Below are 16419 nucleotides of genomic sequence, written 5' to 3' on the forward strand. Positions count from 1 at the left end.
CATTGATGCCAATAAAAGGAAAAACTGGAGAAAAACCAGGAGAAACATTGGAAGAGGCATTTTGTAAAGCAAGCTTAGACAGCCATATTCACAGGAAGGCTGAAAGATCTTCCCAGGTCATCTGAGAGTGTCCAGACAGGACTTACCTTGGTGTTATTGATAAAGCGAATCCACAAACATGTGAAAAATGCCTTAGAACACCTTGGAGTCAAAATGTCAAGCTTTTTATAAGACTGGACTGCCTCAGAGGAGAGGTTTCAATGCTTTGTATATCCTTCTTGATGAAGAAGCTAAATATTATTAGGCAAACAGAATTGATGGTAATTGATGTTTGAATCCCCAAATCTTACCCATACTAACAAACATTGCACAAGAAAGGAAAGATATCTAATATTGTAACTCTTTATTCTTATTATCTTCACCATAAATCTTGGTAAAGAAGTTGAATAATATTAGGAAATATAAATGACATTACAATGAATTTTTGATCCCAAAATCTTACACATACTAATCAACATTGTACCAGAAAGTAAAGGAATTGAATTCTTCAGTTCTTTCTTCTTACTAGCTGATCCTTGGTATTCATCTCTGGTCTGAACAGAATGATGTAGCATTTAGGGAAAAAGATACAGCCCAATAATCCTGCACTAGAAGCTAAAATGGAGAAGATCTCCACAGCCAACAAGGCTTTTCCCGTGGAGCTCAGGTAAGTTGGAACAAATAGCACCCAAACACTGCAAAATACTAGCATGCTAAATGTAATGAATTTGGCTTCATTGAAGCTGTCCGGTAATCTGCGAGCGCAGAAGGCCACAAAGAAGCTGGCAAGAGCCAGGAAGCCCATGTAGCTTAGGACACAGGAGAACATGACCGTAGAGCCTTCGTTACATTCATTGATGATGGCCTCAGTCACAGAATGCATGTTCAACTGTGGGAATGGAGGGAAAGATCCTAGCCAGATGGCACAAAGGCCAACTTGGATGAGAGAGAAGAAAAGGACAATGGAAGTTGCCATCCTTCTTCCCACCCACTTCTTCATGTTGGAGCCTGGCCTGGTAGCCATGAAGGCTACAACCACAGTGAGGGTTTTGGCCAAGATGCAAGAAACAGCCACGGAGAAGATGATGCCAAAAGTTGGTTGTCGGAGAAGGCAAGTGACTTCACTGGGTTGACCAATGAACAGGAGAGGACACAGGAAGCAGAAGTAGAGGGAGATAAGGAGAATGTAGGTGAGGTCCCGGTTGTTGGCTTTGACCAGAGGGGTATCTCTGTGCTTAAGAAATATTCCGAATATGAGAGCAGTGATCACCGACAATGAAATAGAAATGGAGGCCAAAGTAAACCCTAGAAGGTCCTTGTAAGAAAGGTATGTTACAACTTTGTGAATGCAGTCATCTTTTCCTTTGGTTGGGTATTGGTCTTCTGGACATTTGAGGCATTTTTCCATATCTTTAAGACAGATAGAAAGGAAGGAAGGAAGGAAGAAAGAAATATTTCTGGTTAATTTGTGTATAGCATTTTGTCTCCCAAGGAGAGTTGTAACATCATGAGTTTGTTTCTGTCTGTGTGTATCTTTATATACAGCTATAGGTAGATAGATAGATAGATAGATAGATAGATAGATAGATAGATAGATAGATAGATAGATAGTGGGCTGCAACCAGTTATTAAACAACCAGTTCTGTTAGCGCGTGCCTAACACGCTTGTGCGCAGCATTCATAATACAGCAATTTGAAGCTCAGCTGTTTACATTTTAAGGCGGCCCTGGTAAGTAGAACAGTGGAGGTGCGGAAATCAGCTATGCCGTGCAAATCAGCTGAACCAGAAAGAAGGAAATATAGGACAGGATAGGGCAGGGATGGGTGGGTGGGGCCAGCAGATCATCGGAACTACTGTTTCATTTGAACCAGTCCGAACCGGCAGCATCCCACCACTGGATGGATGGATGGATGGATAGATAGATAGATAGATAGATAGATAGATAGATAGATAGATAGATAGATAGATGTCAATTTGACCTCATGATTATGACATTCTGCAAGGAACCACAAGATTGTGAGTTCTACTCCCACCTTAGTGAAAAAGTCAGCAGGGGACCTTCACTGAGAGCCACCAAACGTAACATGGACTGATTTGTATTTCACATAAGTCCCAAAGACCCAAAGGTGCTTTTTCAAGAGGCAACTGGACTTTCTAATTTTTCTTTGAAGACGCTTTGCTTCTCCTCCAAGAAGCTTCTTCAGCTTCTTGAATGAAAAGTGAAACACCTTGGATGACCAGTGAGTACCATATGATGGGGTGAGCTCCTGTCCTTGCCCCATCTTATGTCAACCTAGCATTCGAAAGCATGCAAATGTGAGCAGATAAATAGGTACCACTTTGGTGGGAAAGTAACAGAACTCCTTGACATCATGTTAGTTTCAGAGTTCTGGTTAGTTAACTGATGCAGCAGTTTATATTACTGCTTTAGATGAGAAACAAGAGACTGTTATAGTAATGGATAATGTACCTGTTTTGTTTGAAATCTCCCCTTCAGGGCAAGGAACACAGTCATAGCAACAAAATTTTTCCCCTTCCTTCTTTTTCTTGTGTTTTCCACGATGGCACTGTTCATTACACACTGAAAGGGGACAGACCTAATATAAGTAGGAAAAAAAACTGGAATGAGAGCGATGCATTCAGATATCTCTATGTACAGGTGGTCTTTGACTTACAGCAGTTCATTTAGTGACTATTCAGAGTTTACAGCAGGATTGAAAAAAGTGATTTACAGACGTTTTTCACACTTACAACCTTTGCAAATCCCTGTAATCATGTGATCAAAATTCAGATCCTTGGCAACTGGTTCATATTTATGAGAATTTGGGGAAGGGGTGTTCCCATTTGCTCTAGCTCTACCTAGTTGGGCCAGGAGGGGGGAGTTCCCCTCGTTGAAATGTGCCCACCAGTTTTCCTCGCATTCCATCGGCTGAGGTTACAGGGCAGGGGCGGGGGAGTAGCGGTTATTATTAAAGTAGGTCTGAGACCGAGGGAGGCCACTATTCCTCAGACGGCCAGCTGTGAGTCCCTCCTTGTGAAGTGGGGCCATGGGGTTCAGATGGGTTTGCTGATCATGTACCTGGCTCCCTGCCACATGGCAGCAGCCGTGCCCAAGCTACTCAACGTCATCGCCACGGTGGCGGTTGATATCCCCAGGCTTACGGTCATGGGGGATTTCAACCTGCCGCCCGTGGGTGAGACGTCTGAGGTGGCTCTGGAGTTCGTGGCTTCCATGACAGCCATGGACCTGACCCAGTTAATTCATGGCCCTACCCACACGGGGGGAAACACGCTGAATCTGGTTTTTGTCTCTGGACAGTGGCTGAGTGATCTTGAGATAAGGGATATAGCTACCGAGCACTTGTCATGGTCAGATCACTCTCTCCTTCATCTCGACATTCAAACCGCTGCACCCCACCGCAGAGAGGCAGAGCCGGTAAGATGGTTCCGCCCCAGGCACCTGATGGAACCTGATAGGTTCCAGATGGGGTTTGGGCCATTTCCTGAGGCTCTGGCACACGCCTCGACTGGAGATCTAATGGCCGCCTGGGATAGGGCGGCCGCTGGAGCTCTGGATTGGGTCGTGCCTTTGCAGCCTCTGACCCGGCGCCGATCTCATTTGGCTCCTTGGTCCACTGAGGAGCTGTGGGACTTGAAGCACCAGAAAAGATGCCTAGAGAGTAGTTGGAGGGCCAGTCTTTCTGAATTGGACCGGACACTGGTAAGATCTCATATTAGAAATTACCTAGTGGCGATAAAAGCAACGAAATGTAGTTATTTTGCTGCTCTTATTGCATCATCAGATAACCGCCCGGCCGCCCTGTTTAGGGTGACCCGCTCCCTGCTCCACTAGGAAGTGTGGTAGGACCCCTTGGAAGGTAGAGCCGAGGATTTTGTTCAGTATCTGTATGACAAAATCACTCAGATCCGGGAAGATCTGGACTCCGACTGGGTAGTCTCAGGGGAGGGACTGGGGCAGGTCTTGAGAATGTTATCTGGGATGAGTTTGATCCTGTGACCACTGAGGACGTGGACAGGATTCTGGGCAGACTGAATGCGACCACTTGTTTATTGGACCCGTGTCCCTCCTGGTTAGTGCTGGCTTCCTGGGAGGTGACGCGAGGCTGGCTCCAGGGGATTATAAATGCTTCGCTGGGTGAGGGTGACTTCCCCGCTGCCTTGAAAGAGGCCGTGGTCAGGCCTCTCCTCAAGAAGCCTTCCCTGGACCCGGCAATGTTGGTTAATTACTGTCCGCTCTCCAACCTTCATTTTGTGGTGAAGGTTGTTGAGAGTGTGGTTGCGCAACAGCTTCCCCAGCACCTGGATGAAACGACGTATCAGGATCCATTCCAGTCGGGCTTCAGGCCCGGGTACAGCACGGAAACGGCATTGGTCACATTGGTAGATGATCTCTGGAGGGCTCGGGACAGGGGGTGCTCCTCTGTCCTGGTCCTGTTAGACCTCTCAGCGGCTTTTGATACCATCAACCATGGTATCATGCTGCACTGGTTGGAAGAGTTAGGGGTGGGGGGCACTGTACTACGGTGGTTCACCTCCTTTCTCTCTGGCCGGTTGCAGTCTGTGTTGGCAGGGGGGCAGACCGCGAGGCCCCTCATATGTGGGGTACCATAAGGGTCAGTCCTCTCGCCCCTTTTGTTCAACATTTATGTAAAGCCGCTGGGCGAGATCATCCGTGGTTTCGGGGTGAAGTACCACCAGTACGCTGATGACACCCAGCTGTACATCTCCACCCCGGACTACCCCAACGATGCCCTTGAAGTGATGTCCCGGTGTCTGGAGGCCGTGTGGATATGGATGGGGAGGAACAGGCTCAGGCTCAACCCATCCAAGACCGAGTGGCTGTGGTTTCCGATGTCCCGATATAGTCAGTTGACGCCATCACTGACTATTGGGGGTGAATCACTGGCTCCCACGGAGAGGACTCACAACTTGGGCATCCTCCTGGATTCACGGCTGTCTTTAGAAGAGCATTTGACGGCCATGACCGGGAGGATCTTTCATCAGGTTCGCCTGATTCGCCATTTGCGTCCCTTTCTGGATCGGGACTCCCTACACACAGTCACTCATGCCCTCGTCACCTCCCGCCTGGACTATTGTAATGCTCTCTACATGGGGCTCCCCTTGAGGAGCACCTGGAGGCTCCAACTGGTGCAGAGTGCGGCCACATGGGTGGTTATGGGAGCAACATGGTGCTCCCATGTGACACCTCTCCTGCGCGAGCTGCACTGGCTCCCGGTGGTCTTCCGGATGCGCTTCAAGGTTTTGGTTACCACCTTTAGAGCGCTCCATGGCTTAGGACCTGGTTATTTACGCGACCGCCTACTACCACAAACAGCCTCCCACCGACCGGTACGCTCTCATAGAGAGGGGCTCCTCCAGATGCCATCAGCCAAACAATGTCAACTGGCAGCCCCCAGGGGGAGGGCCTCATCTATGGGGGCACCTACTATCTGGAACGAGCTCCCCCCGGAGATACGGTGAATCCCGGATCTGCGCACTTTCTTCCGTGCTCTTAAGACTCTCCTATTCCAGCAGGCCGGCCTGGCCTAATTTTCTCCCCTTTCTTTTAAATTCTTTTAAATTTTTTAAACTGAAATTTTAATTTGTTTTTAAATTATTGGGAATTTTAATTGTCTTGGGCAAAATTATTTAATTTGGTTTTAATTATGTTTTTTAACTTTTGTATTTATGTGTTTTATTTTGTGCCTGTTCACCGCCCTGAGTCCTTCGGGAGTAGGGCGGTATACAAATCTAATTAATAATAATAATAATAATAATAATAATAATAATAATAATAATAATAATAACTGAACTTCTTTTGTCTGGTTTAGGTGACATTTTTCCTTAACGACTTAGTTATTTGCCAAAATGTGATTGTTCATAAGGCAACTGTCAATGCAGGAGCCATTTTTGAATGTCTTCAGGGTTGCCACAGTGAGGCCGGATGGAACTGTGGGAAAGAGAGGGGGAAGGGAGGGGGAGTATAGATAACTGAGGGGAACATGTAGCCAAAATAACATAATTTCTTCTGGGAACCAAGCACAGTCTCACCAGCACCTGGAGGGGCATGGATGGGAGACATCCAGAATAGGGAGATAGACCTGATTGGGGAATGTGATGGTTGTGTATGATGTGGGGGAAGAACTATGGACTTTGAACTGGGTGGGGAAAACATGGGGAACTTCAGAGTCGGGTTTTACCAGCTGTGCCAATATGACATGCCTAATAAATCTCCACTTTGAGGAAACCTCTGGTTAACGCTTCTTTGAGTGAGGGGGTCCTGCCGGCTGCTTTGAAAGAAGCGGTTGTGAGGCCCCTCCTCAAGAAGCCCTCTCTGGATCTGGCTGTTTTGGCTAACTATCGTCCAGTTTCCAACCTTCGCTTTGTTGCGAAGGTTGTTGAGAGTGTGGTGGCGCAACAGCTTCCCCGGTACCTGGATGAAGCTGTCTATCTAGACCCGCTCCAGTCCGGCTTCCGGCCTGGGCACAGCACGGAAACGGCATTGGTCGCGTTGGTGGATGATCTCTGGAGGGCTCGGGATAGGGGTTGCTCCTCTATCCTGGTCCTGTTAGACCTCTCAGCGGCTTTTGATACCATCGACCATGGTATCATGTTGCACCGGTTGGCGGGGTTGGGGGTGGGGGGCACCGTTTTGCGGTGGTTCTCCTCCTACCTCTCTGACTGGTCGCAATCTGTGTTGACAGGGGGGCAGCGGTCGACCCCGAGGCACCTTGCTTGTGGGGTGCCACAAGGGTCGGTCCTCTCGCCCCTTCTGTTCAATATTTATGTAAAGCCGCTGGGTGAGATCATCCGTGGCTTCGGGGTGGAGTTCCATCAGTACGCTGATGACACCCAGCTGTACATCTCCACCCCAGGCCACCCCAACGATGCCCTTGAAGTGATGTCCCAGTGCCTGGAGGCCGTGCGGGCCTGGATGGGGAGAAACAGGCTCCGACTCAACCCCTCCAAGACCGAGTGGCTGTGGCTTCTGGTGTCCCGATATAGCCAGCTGACGCCATTGCTGGCTATTGGGGGCGAATCACTCGGCCCCACGGAGAGGGCTCGTAACTTGGGCGTCCTCCTGGATGCACGGCTGTCGTTAGAAGATCATTTGACGGCCGTGGCCAGGGGAGCTTTTTATCAGGTCCGCCTGATACGCCAGTTGCGCCCCTTTCTAGATCGGGACTCCCTACGCACAGTCACTCAGGCACTCGTCACTTCCCGCCTGGACTACTGCAACGCTCTCTACATGGGGCTCCCCCTGGGGTGCACCCGGAGGCTCCAGCTGGTCCAGAACGCGGCCGCACGGGGGATTATGGGGGCGACGAGGCGCTCCCACGTAACACCTCTCCTGCGCGAGCTGCACTGGCTCCCGGTGGTCTTCTGGGTGCGCTTCAAGGTGTTGGTGACCACCTTTAAAGCGCTCCATGGCTTAGGGCCGGGGTACTTACAAGACCGCCTTCTGCCACCAATAGCCTCCCACCGGCCAGTACACTCGCACAGAGTGGGCCTCCTCAGGGTGCCGTCCGCCAGACAATGTCGGCTGACGACCCCCAGGGGGAGAGCCTTCTCTGTGGCGGCGCCCACCCTCTGGAACAACCTCCCCCCAGAGATACGTACAATAACAGACCTCCGGATTTTTCGTCGGGCCCTGAAAACCCATTTATTTCAACTAGCGGGGCTGGCCTGAGTTAATTTTAAATTGATTTTAAATTGGGTTATTTTAATTTACGGCCAGTAATATTTAATTATTTTAAATTGTTTTTAAATTTTGTATGTATTGTTTTTTACTCTGGCTGTTCACCGCCCTGAGTCCTATTCTGGAGAAGGGCGGTATAGAAATTTAAATAAATAAATAAATAAATAAATATGGAATTTTGATTTCATTTGGGCTTTTACTTGAAACCCTGACAGCAACTGGACTTTGTTTTTGTTTGAAGACATTTCGCTTCTCATTCAAGAAGCTTCTTTAAATCTTCAGTTAGAATTGAAGATGTTTCTTGGATGAGAAGCAAAACATCTGCCTTTTGAAAAAGCACCTTTGGGACAACCATATCCTGGATGGAAGAATAGAATAGAATAGAATAGAATAGAATAGAATAGAATAGAATAGAATAGAATAGAACAGAACAGAACAGAACAGAACAGAACAGAACAGAACAGAACAGAATAGAATAGAATAGAATAGAATAGAATAGAATAGAATAGAATAGAATAAGAGAGTTGGAAGGGACCTTGGAGGAAACCCTACACCACTTCAGACAAACGGTTATCCAACATCTTCTTAAAATTTCCCAGTGTTGGGGCATTCACAACTTCTGCATGGATGACATGTGAATCTCCATAAAGACTTAGTAACTCCTTATCTATCTCCTGAAGGAATCTTTTAGACAACATTCCCGGCTATCCAGCTTCTTTACATGCCTGCTTCATCTTTAGGTATGGCAGCTTCAGTCTAGTCTCACAAACTATGGTGATTCGCTTACAACCTTAACAAAAATGTTGTCAAGTCAGTCACACATAACTCAACAGCTTCTTTGCTTAACAGTGGAAAATCTGGTACCAAATATGGTCATAGGTCAAGAGCTACCTGTATACAGAAATCATAATATTTTGAAAAGTAGTATTTGCAAGAATCTAGGTCCCGAGCATATAGGATAAACAAAGCATCACATTTTTCATTTGTACTTTAATTGAAGTACAAGTCAGATTTAGAGCCTGAAAAACAGCTTATGTACATAAGCGTATGATGTACACTGAAGGTGGCATTTAATTTTGTTGTACGAGGTGCAATGACAATAAAGTAAACTTAAACTTAGAGAGGATTCTGCAGATGCTAATAAGAGATTTCACTAGAAAGAAAATAAGAGGGACTGATGTTCAGCCTTATGGCATATTTGGTCTGAGTGTCCAGGTTTTGTAGTAAAGATAATAACAGTCCTATTATTTGGGGTGATGTGTGTGAAAGCCACTGAGGAACCAAAATTGGGAACTGGAGAAAAGAGAAAGTAGAGGCAAGGAAGCAAGTGGAATGATATGGAGAAGTGAAGGAACTCTTGCCTGAGGTCCTTCAAACATGGCAATGTTACCTATGCTAAATCCAGACCTGATTTGATGTGAAATCAATGTCGGTGATCCAACTGGAGAACATGGGCTCTCTCAAAAAACCACAAGAATACATACCTGATTGAAAGCTCTAGGCCACAAAATCCTATTGTCACTGATGACAAATTCATCTTCTTGGGGTCCATTTGGATCTATCCATCCAATTTTCACCCTCTCGAAGGACCTGTTTGGAAAAATGACTATGTGCACAACGTCAAATCCACCTCTCATTTCCTTTTGCTCATTGAAGGACACTGTGTCACCAGCAGAATTGTTGAAAGAAACCCTTTGAAGATACGGATGGAGCTAAAGGAAAGCCAAGAGGGAAAAAAAAGAAAAGCTTACAACATTTATTATTTATTTATTATTAAAATTTATATGCCGCCCTTCTCCCATAGGACTCGGGGCGGCTCACACAATAAAAACCACAACAATAAAATATTAAAAACCAATCCGAATTTAAAATCTCCAAAGCTGAAAGCCTCATAAATGAAGCCTTTCTTCATTTAGAAGAAAGAAAACAAAAGAGATGAATATTCATTAGATTTCATTTCTGCTTGCAGTTAGAATGACATAATTCTACTTCCCTAATTCCAGTCATTAATTCTGATTAAGAAATATTATGACCTTACAGACCTCAAATGAGCCTCAGGCTAATTTCTTCTCCATCACTTACCTAGAATAGAATAGAATAGAATAGAATAGAATAGAATAGAATAGAATAGAATAGAATAGAATAGAATAGAACAGAACAGAACAGAACAGAACAGAACAGAACAGAACAGAACAGAACAGAATAGAATAGAATAGAATAGAATAGAATAGAATAGAATAGAATTCTTTATTGGCCAAGTGTGATTGGACACACAAGGAATTTGTCTTTGGTGCATATACTCTCAGTGTACATAAAGAAAAAGTAAAATATATTCATCAAGCATAATAAAATACAACACTTAATAATAACACAATAAGTAATCAAATCATATTAGGAAACAATAAAAACAATATAAGTTGTAAAGATACAAGAAACATGGATATAGCCATAAGTGTGAAGAAATAGGTACTAGTAAGGATGAGGATAGGAAGAATAGTAATACAGTCCTAGTAGTTAATTTGACAGTATTGTGGGAATTAGTTGTTTAGCAGAGTGATGGCATTTGGGAAAAAGTTGTCCTTGTGCCTTGTCGTTCTGGTGTATAGAGTCCTATAGCATTGTTTTGAGGGTAGAAGTTGAAACAATTTATGTCCAGGATGCGAAGAGTCTGTAGATATTTTCACAGCCCCTTTTTTGACTCATACAGTATACAGGTCCTCAATGGAAGACAGGTTGGTAGTAATTGTTTTTTCTGCAGTTCTAATTATCCTCTGAAGTCTGTGTCTGTCTTGTTGGGTTGCAGAGCCAAACCAGACAGTTTTAGAGGTGCAGATGACAGGCTCAATAATTCCTCTGTAGAACTGAATCAGCAGCTCTTTGGGCAGTTTCAAAAATTTGCCGGTTCTCCGAACTACTCAAAATTTCCGCTACCGGTTCTCCAAAACCTGTCAGAACCTGCTGGATTACACCCCTGGTCTGTGATTAAGAGCTACTCATGGAAATAGCTGAGGAGAAAAAGGCAATCTGAACATGGGCATAAAAGAGTTCATTGTTCATTGTTTTTACAATTACCTGCCAAGGTTGTAGCTCAAAAGGTTCAGCAGTTTTCACCTTCCTGAAGGATCTCTGCTGGGACTGAGATGACAACATGACATTCAAAGCATGTGCTGCTGCATAAACACCATTATAGATACTGTAGCTATGTACAGTGGTACCCATTTCAAATAGAGGCCCGGGAAGGTCCTGTAATCTCTCTTTTCCAGTACACGTTTCATTCTTCTCTATTTCCATATCAGGATTTTGAAAAGTACAGGCAAATGCTCGCTCCCAAAACTCCTTCAGGAAGCCCTGACTTTTGGTCTTGGATGGTTTTATGCCTTCAAGAAATTTATTATACCCAGGAAGTTCTCTTGAGTGAAAAGTAAAGGAAATGGCACCCTGAAAAAAATCCAGGTCCCAACTTCTTTGCAGGAAGGGTAGTGTGAAATCAATGCCACTTGTCATGACCCATACTTTCATAAATGAATCTTTTAATTTATTTCTGGGGTCTTGTATGAATAGAATGGTCCTCAGCTGGGCCAGCGTCACTGATTCACCATAGAGGAGGAATACCTTGGTTTTTTGATCAATTAAAGGTTCATCAATATATGAGGTTATTTCAATCATTTCCTCAATGTTATCCAAACGTAGGCGCTGTGGGATTTTTTGTTTGTAAGCTGTGCAGATGCCATTCTGGAAAAGCAAAGCTTCCAGAGTCTGCAGGAACTTCTGTCCGTCGTCATTGTCATGAATAAAGATCCCGATCCAGGTCCATCCAAAATGTTGGAGCAATTTAAGAATCCCCAAGTACTGTTGGGCTTCGTTGGAGACCATGGAATAGAATGAAGGGACCAGAGTGGAATCAATCTTCCCAGGGACCAGGGCACCATAGGCGAGCTACAAATATAATTATAATTTTGAAAACTGGGGGACAGCTTCATTTCTGTATGTCTGATTTGTTACCATTTTTGAAACAACTTGTCAGTGCATAGAATTGGTTTGTCAATGAACAGAGAAGCATGCATTAGTTTGGGAACTGTTTCTAAAGTATTAGTGCATAATGCATTTCCAGCAATATTTTTTGGCTCAAGCAGGAGACCCTATACAATTTCTGACAGATAAAAGTCCAATCTCTTCTTGAAAGTCTCAAGTGATGAAGCTCCCATAACTTCTGAAGGCAACTTCTGTTCCATTGGTGGATTGTTCTCACTGTCAGAAAGTTCCACTTCATGTCTAGGTTGAATCTCTCCTTGGTCAGTTTCCATCCATTATTCCTTGTTTGGCCTTCAGGTGCTTTGGAAAAATAGCCTGACCCCTTCCTCTCTGGGGCAGCCCCTCAAATATTGGAAGACTGCTATCATGTTTCCCCTGGTCCTTCTCTTCACTAGACTAGTCATGCCCAGTTCCTGCAACCATTCATCTTAAGTTTTAGTCTCCAGTCCCCTCATCATCCTGGTTGCGCTTCTCTGCACTTTTTCTAGAGTCTCAACATCTTTTTTATAGTGTGTTGACCAAACCTGGATGCAGTTAATTAGCCTTTTAATTATCCTTTCCTCCTTTTAGAATCACCAGGAGTTTAACGTGAGAAAAAAAATACGTAATTTCCATGTTTTATACTGCAAAACCCCTACCTGTGGAATCTTGTAGAGACCAAGGATATCTGCCATGTAAAAAGAGGTATCAGAACCAAGTCCTCCAATGATGGCTATCAGATTCTTCTGTCTAGTACATTTGTAGTTGAGAAGAAATCTACTTGATTTGAAGAGCAGGTCCAAGGTGGTCCGATAAGTCATCTTTGCATCATAGTAGCTGTCGTAGATATGGAATCCAAGGGTAACATTAGGCAAGATCTGGGGATCCTCATTGATCTCCTTCACAGCAAAGGCCACGGCAAGGGCATGCTGGTAGAACTTTGTCACCATACTGAAAATAGAAGGGCATTCTTTTCCTAACATGTGCATAAATCAAGCTTCCAATGTTTACAAAGCTACAAAACATCCTTAGCAAGCATCCTATTCATGTTTGCAAAAACACTCTTTTACCTGATGTTTTTTCTAAACTCAATTACATAAGCCCACTTAGTTTTTAAACTGTGATTTGCAATAAAAAACTTGAGAGATTGAAATCAGTTAAATGCAACACTATAACAAATATTATTATTTTTTGAATTGAATTTTTAATTGTAATTGTATTTTTTTAAAAAAAAAAGAAAAAAAAACATTGTTCACCATTCAGAATTACTTGGTAAGAGAGGTTGTTGTACATATTGAATCAATTGATCAATAAATTTAAATTTTTAGCACAAAAGCCATTAAAGAGAAAAAAATGAAGACGGGATGGAGCACAGGGGCTGCAAGGACAAAAACACAATTGTTATTTTTGCAAGAAGACAAGGAAACGTTGAATAGAAAGTTCCATATGCATAGAAAATTGTAACTGACGTCAAGTTTATTGCATTATTATAAATGAATGGGGAAAAAAATCCATAGCTCAAGCCAACTGGCTATAAAATATGCCAGAAAAAAGGATAAATTTAATAGAGTCATGCTTTATTTCATTTTTATTTTTTTTTGTATTTTGCAAACAACGTTATTTTGTTTTGATTCAGTGGTACACGACAAATTACTTCTAAAACTAAAATCCTATGGCATTTCTGGACTCCTACATAAATGGATAGCTGCCTTCTTGTCAAATAGACAACAAGTGGTCAAAATAGGAAGCGCTGTATCAAATCCTGTACATGTTAATAGCGGTGTTCCCCAAGGCAGTGTTTTAGGTCCAACATTCTTCATACTTTACATAAATGGCCTTTGTGATCATAGTAAAAGCAACTGTGTTCTCTTCGCTGATGATGTTAAACTATTCAACACCACCGACAATGCAACTACCCTTCAAAAAGACCTTGACTATGTGTCAGATTGGTCTAAAAAGTGGCAAATCTCAACCAACAAATGCTCTGTCTTGCACAATGGCAAAAATAAAAAATAAAAACATAAAATACAAATTAGATGGACATGACCTTGTAGATGACCCTCACTCTGTCAAGGACCTTGGAGTACTCATTTCTAAAGATCTAAGTGCCCGAGCCAACTGTAACAACATTGCCAAAAAGGCATTAAGAGTTGTTAACCTAATCTTGCGTAGTTTCTTCTCTCGTAATGTTGTACTACTAACTAGAGCATACAAAACATTTGCTAGACCAAGTCTTGAATACAGCTCATCTGTCTGGAACTCGGACTGCACATCGGACATAAATACAATCAACAGAGTCCAGAGATATTTTACGAGAAGAGTCCTCTATTCCTCTAACCGCAATAAAATACCTTATGCCACCAGACTCCAAATTTTGGGCTTAGACAATTTAGAACTACGCCAACTTCAGTTTGAACTAAGCATAGTACATAAAATTATCTGCCACAATGTCCTTCCTGTCAATGACTACTTCAGCTTCAACCACAACAATGCACGAGTAAATAATAGATACAAACTCAAGGTAAACCGTTCCAAACTCGATTGCAGAAAATATGACTTCAGTAACAGAGTGGTCAATGCCTGGAATGCACTACCTGATTCTGTAGTTTCTTCCCCAAACCCCCAAAACTTTAACCTTAAACTGTCTACTGTTGACCTCACCCTATTCCTAAGAGGTCTGTAAGGAGCGTGTATAAGTGCACCAGCGTGCCTACCGTCCCTGTCCTAACATTCCTTTTTACCTACTCTTTTCATGTACTCAAATTATGTTTATACTTTTACCTGTTATCTTATATATGCTTGACAAATAAACTTATGGTTATGATTATGAAACTAGATATTGTGACTGTTTTCATGAACTGAAAAATAGATACTGTCTGATTTTATTTTCATTTTTGCTGTTTCTTAGCAATTTACTTTTCTCTGGAATCTTAGGCCAATGGTTCAAAATAAAAGGAATGCTCTTTAAGGATGGACCAATGCATTGGTTACTTAACAGTACAGCTAATACCGAGAAAGCTATTGTAATGAAACAAGCATATGAAACATTATCTCTCACAGACAAAGTTCCTCAGTGCCACCTTTCTTAACTGTCTGGCTAATATTTGCAGGTGTAGTGACCAACATACACAGACACAGACACAAACAAATAAAAACATATTCTCTCAAAGGTGCATTTTTTTCTTGCAAAAGACAACTGGGCTGTTTCTCTCTTTGAATCATCATTTTCCAAGATATCAGTGGAGATTCTCAGTCATCCAGATCATAGTTGATATAGTTGTCCAGTTGCTTTTTGAAAAAGAGCTTTGAGATTCTTCTCCAAGAAGCTTCATCAGTTATAATGATAACCAATGAACATTATGTGTAATATATAACATAAATGTTATATAACCTATAGCATTATAACTGATGAAGCTTCCTGCATAAGAAGCAAAATGTCTTAGAACATAGAATAATAGAGTTCGAAGGAAACTTGTAAGTCTTCTAAACCAACCTCCTGCTTGAGTAGGAGACCCTACAGTATATCTGTCTGTGGAGATTCTCAGTCATCAGGGTCATGATTGTCCCAACAGTGCTTTTTCAAGAGGCAATTGGACTTTCTGGTTTTTCTTTGAAGACATTTCACTTCTCATCCAAGAAGCTCCTTCAGAGCTGAAGAAGCTTCTTGGATGAGAAGCAAATCATCTTCAAAGAAAGTGACGAATGTCCAGTTACCTCTTGAAAAAGCACCTTTGGGGGACCCTATATCATTTTAGACATCTGGTTGTCCCGTCTCTTTTTGAAAGCCTTCAGTGATAGTTTTCTATCTACTTCCTCAAATAATAATAAAAAAAACCAACCCACTTGCCTTTTGAAAGAAATTACACCTTTGAGACAGCTATGACCTGGATTTCTGAGAATCTCCATAGGTAAAAACACTTACTCAGAAAACTCAGCTGAGACCTGTGAAGGCATTTCCTCAAATAGATCTTCACTGAACGCATACAGAAACTGAGAGATCATCCCACCAATGAGGAGGTCAGCTGGCTGGTACCACTCATGAGGAATGGGGATAAGATCACTCTGGTGACATTTCAGATTGGCTATATCTCCCACTAAGTTAAATATCAGAGCCAAAATCACAGATTGTTTCATTGTCTGACAGAAAATCTCAGCTTCCTGCATTTGTACAGTCTAGTCCATTTCAACTGCCATTTTCATCAGCCCCTGATTGGCACCATTGTCATTTTTGAGAAAAATAGATTGGTTACCACTTAACAAGGAGATAAATGCAAGTCGATGTGTATCAGCTGAGCCTGCTAACATTCTAAATTCAGATGGATATCAATAGATTAAAAAGGGAGAGATTTGAAAAATTAGCTCTTCAGAAACTCACTTACTTCAGGTCCCTCCTCCCAGTTTTGAATATCAGAGGCATAATAGACATGTTCAGACTTATTTTCTCTTGGGAAATAGTTGAACAATAGGTTGTCTGAAGCAAAATTGATTTGACTAAATCCGGAGAGAGCTAATTCAGAGAATAATTCGTTGAATGCTGGGTTTGGAATCCTAAACAACCTTTTTGTTAATAATTGTATTTTTTCCCTTCCTTTGAGCTTGGAAGGGTATGTGTGCATCAAGTTAGTTTGTGTGGCCACCTGGCCATGAC

At 42.9% G+C, this 16419-nt stretch overlaps 1 protein-coding gene across 1 annotated transcript; it reads right to left on the bottom strand.

The window, feature by feature from the left end:
• Positions 1 to 547: 547 nt before the first annotated feature.
• Positions 548 to 12721, bottom strand: LOC139324803 (vomeronasal type-2 receptor 26-like). The gene is made up of 5 exons (XM_070954552.1): positions 12431 to 12721; positions 11373 to 11696; positions 9245 to 9472; positions 2511 to 2637; positions 548 to 1449 (listed from the first exon to the last, which is right to left on the bottom strand). Exons 1-5 carry the CDS (start codon positions 12719 to 12721, stop codon positions 548 to 550), a joined length of 1872 nt encoding a protein of 623 aa, XP_070810653.1.
• Positions 12722 to 16419: the final 3698 nt, after the last annotated feature.

The sequence above is a fragment of the Pituophis catenifer genome, unplaced genomic scaffold, assembly GCF_029215685.1.
Source record: "Pituophis catenifer annectens isolate HBS135680 unplaced genomic scaffold, rPitCat1.0.hap2 SCAF_15, whole genome shotgun sequence".
Classification (NCBI taxonomy): domain Eukaryota; kingdom Metazoa; phylum Chordata; class Lepidosauria; order Squamata; family Colubridae; genus Pituophis; species Pituophis catenifer.

Coding starts and splice junctions, on each gene's coding strand:
- LOC139324803 (XM_070954552.1), bottom strand. CDS start 12,721: ATGGTGACAAAGTTCTACCAGCATGCCCTTGCCGTGGCCTTTGCTGTG. Junction 2,638..9,244: donor GGCCTAGAGCTTTCAATCAG/GTATGTATTCTT, acceptor TACTTATATTAG/GTCTGTCCCCTTTCAGTGTG. Junction 1,450..2,510: donor GGAGATTTCAAACAAAACAG/GTACATTATCCA, acceptor TCTGTCTTAAAG/ATATGGAAAAATGCCTCAAA.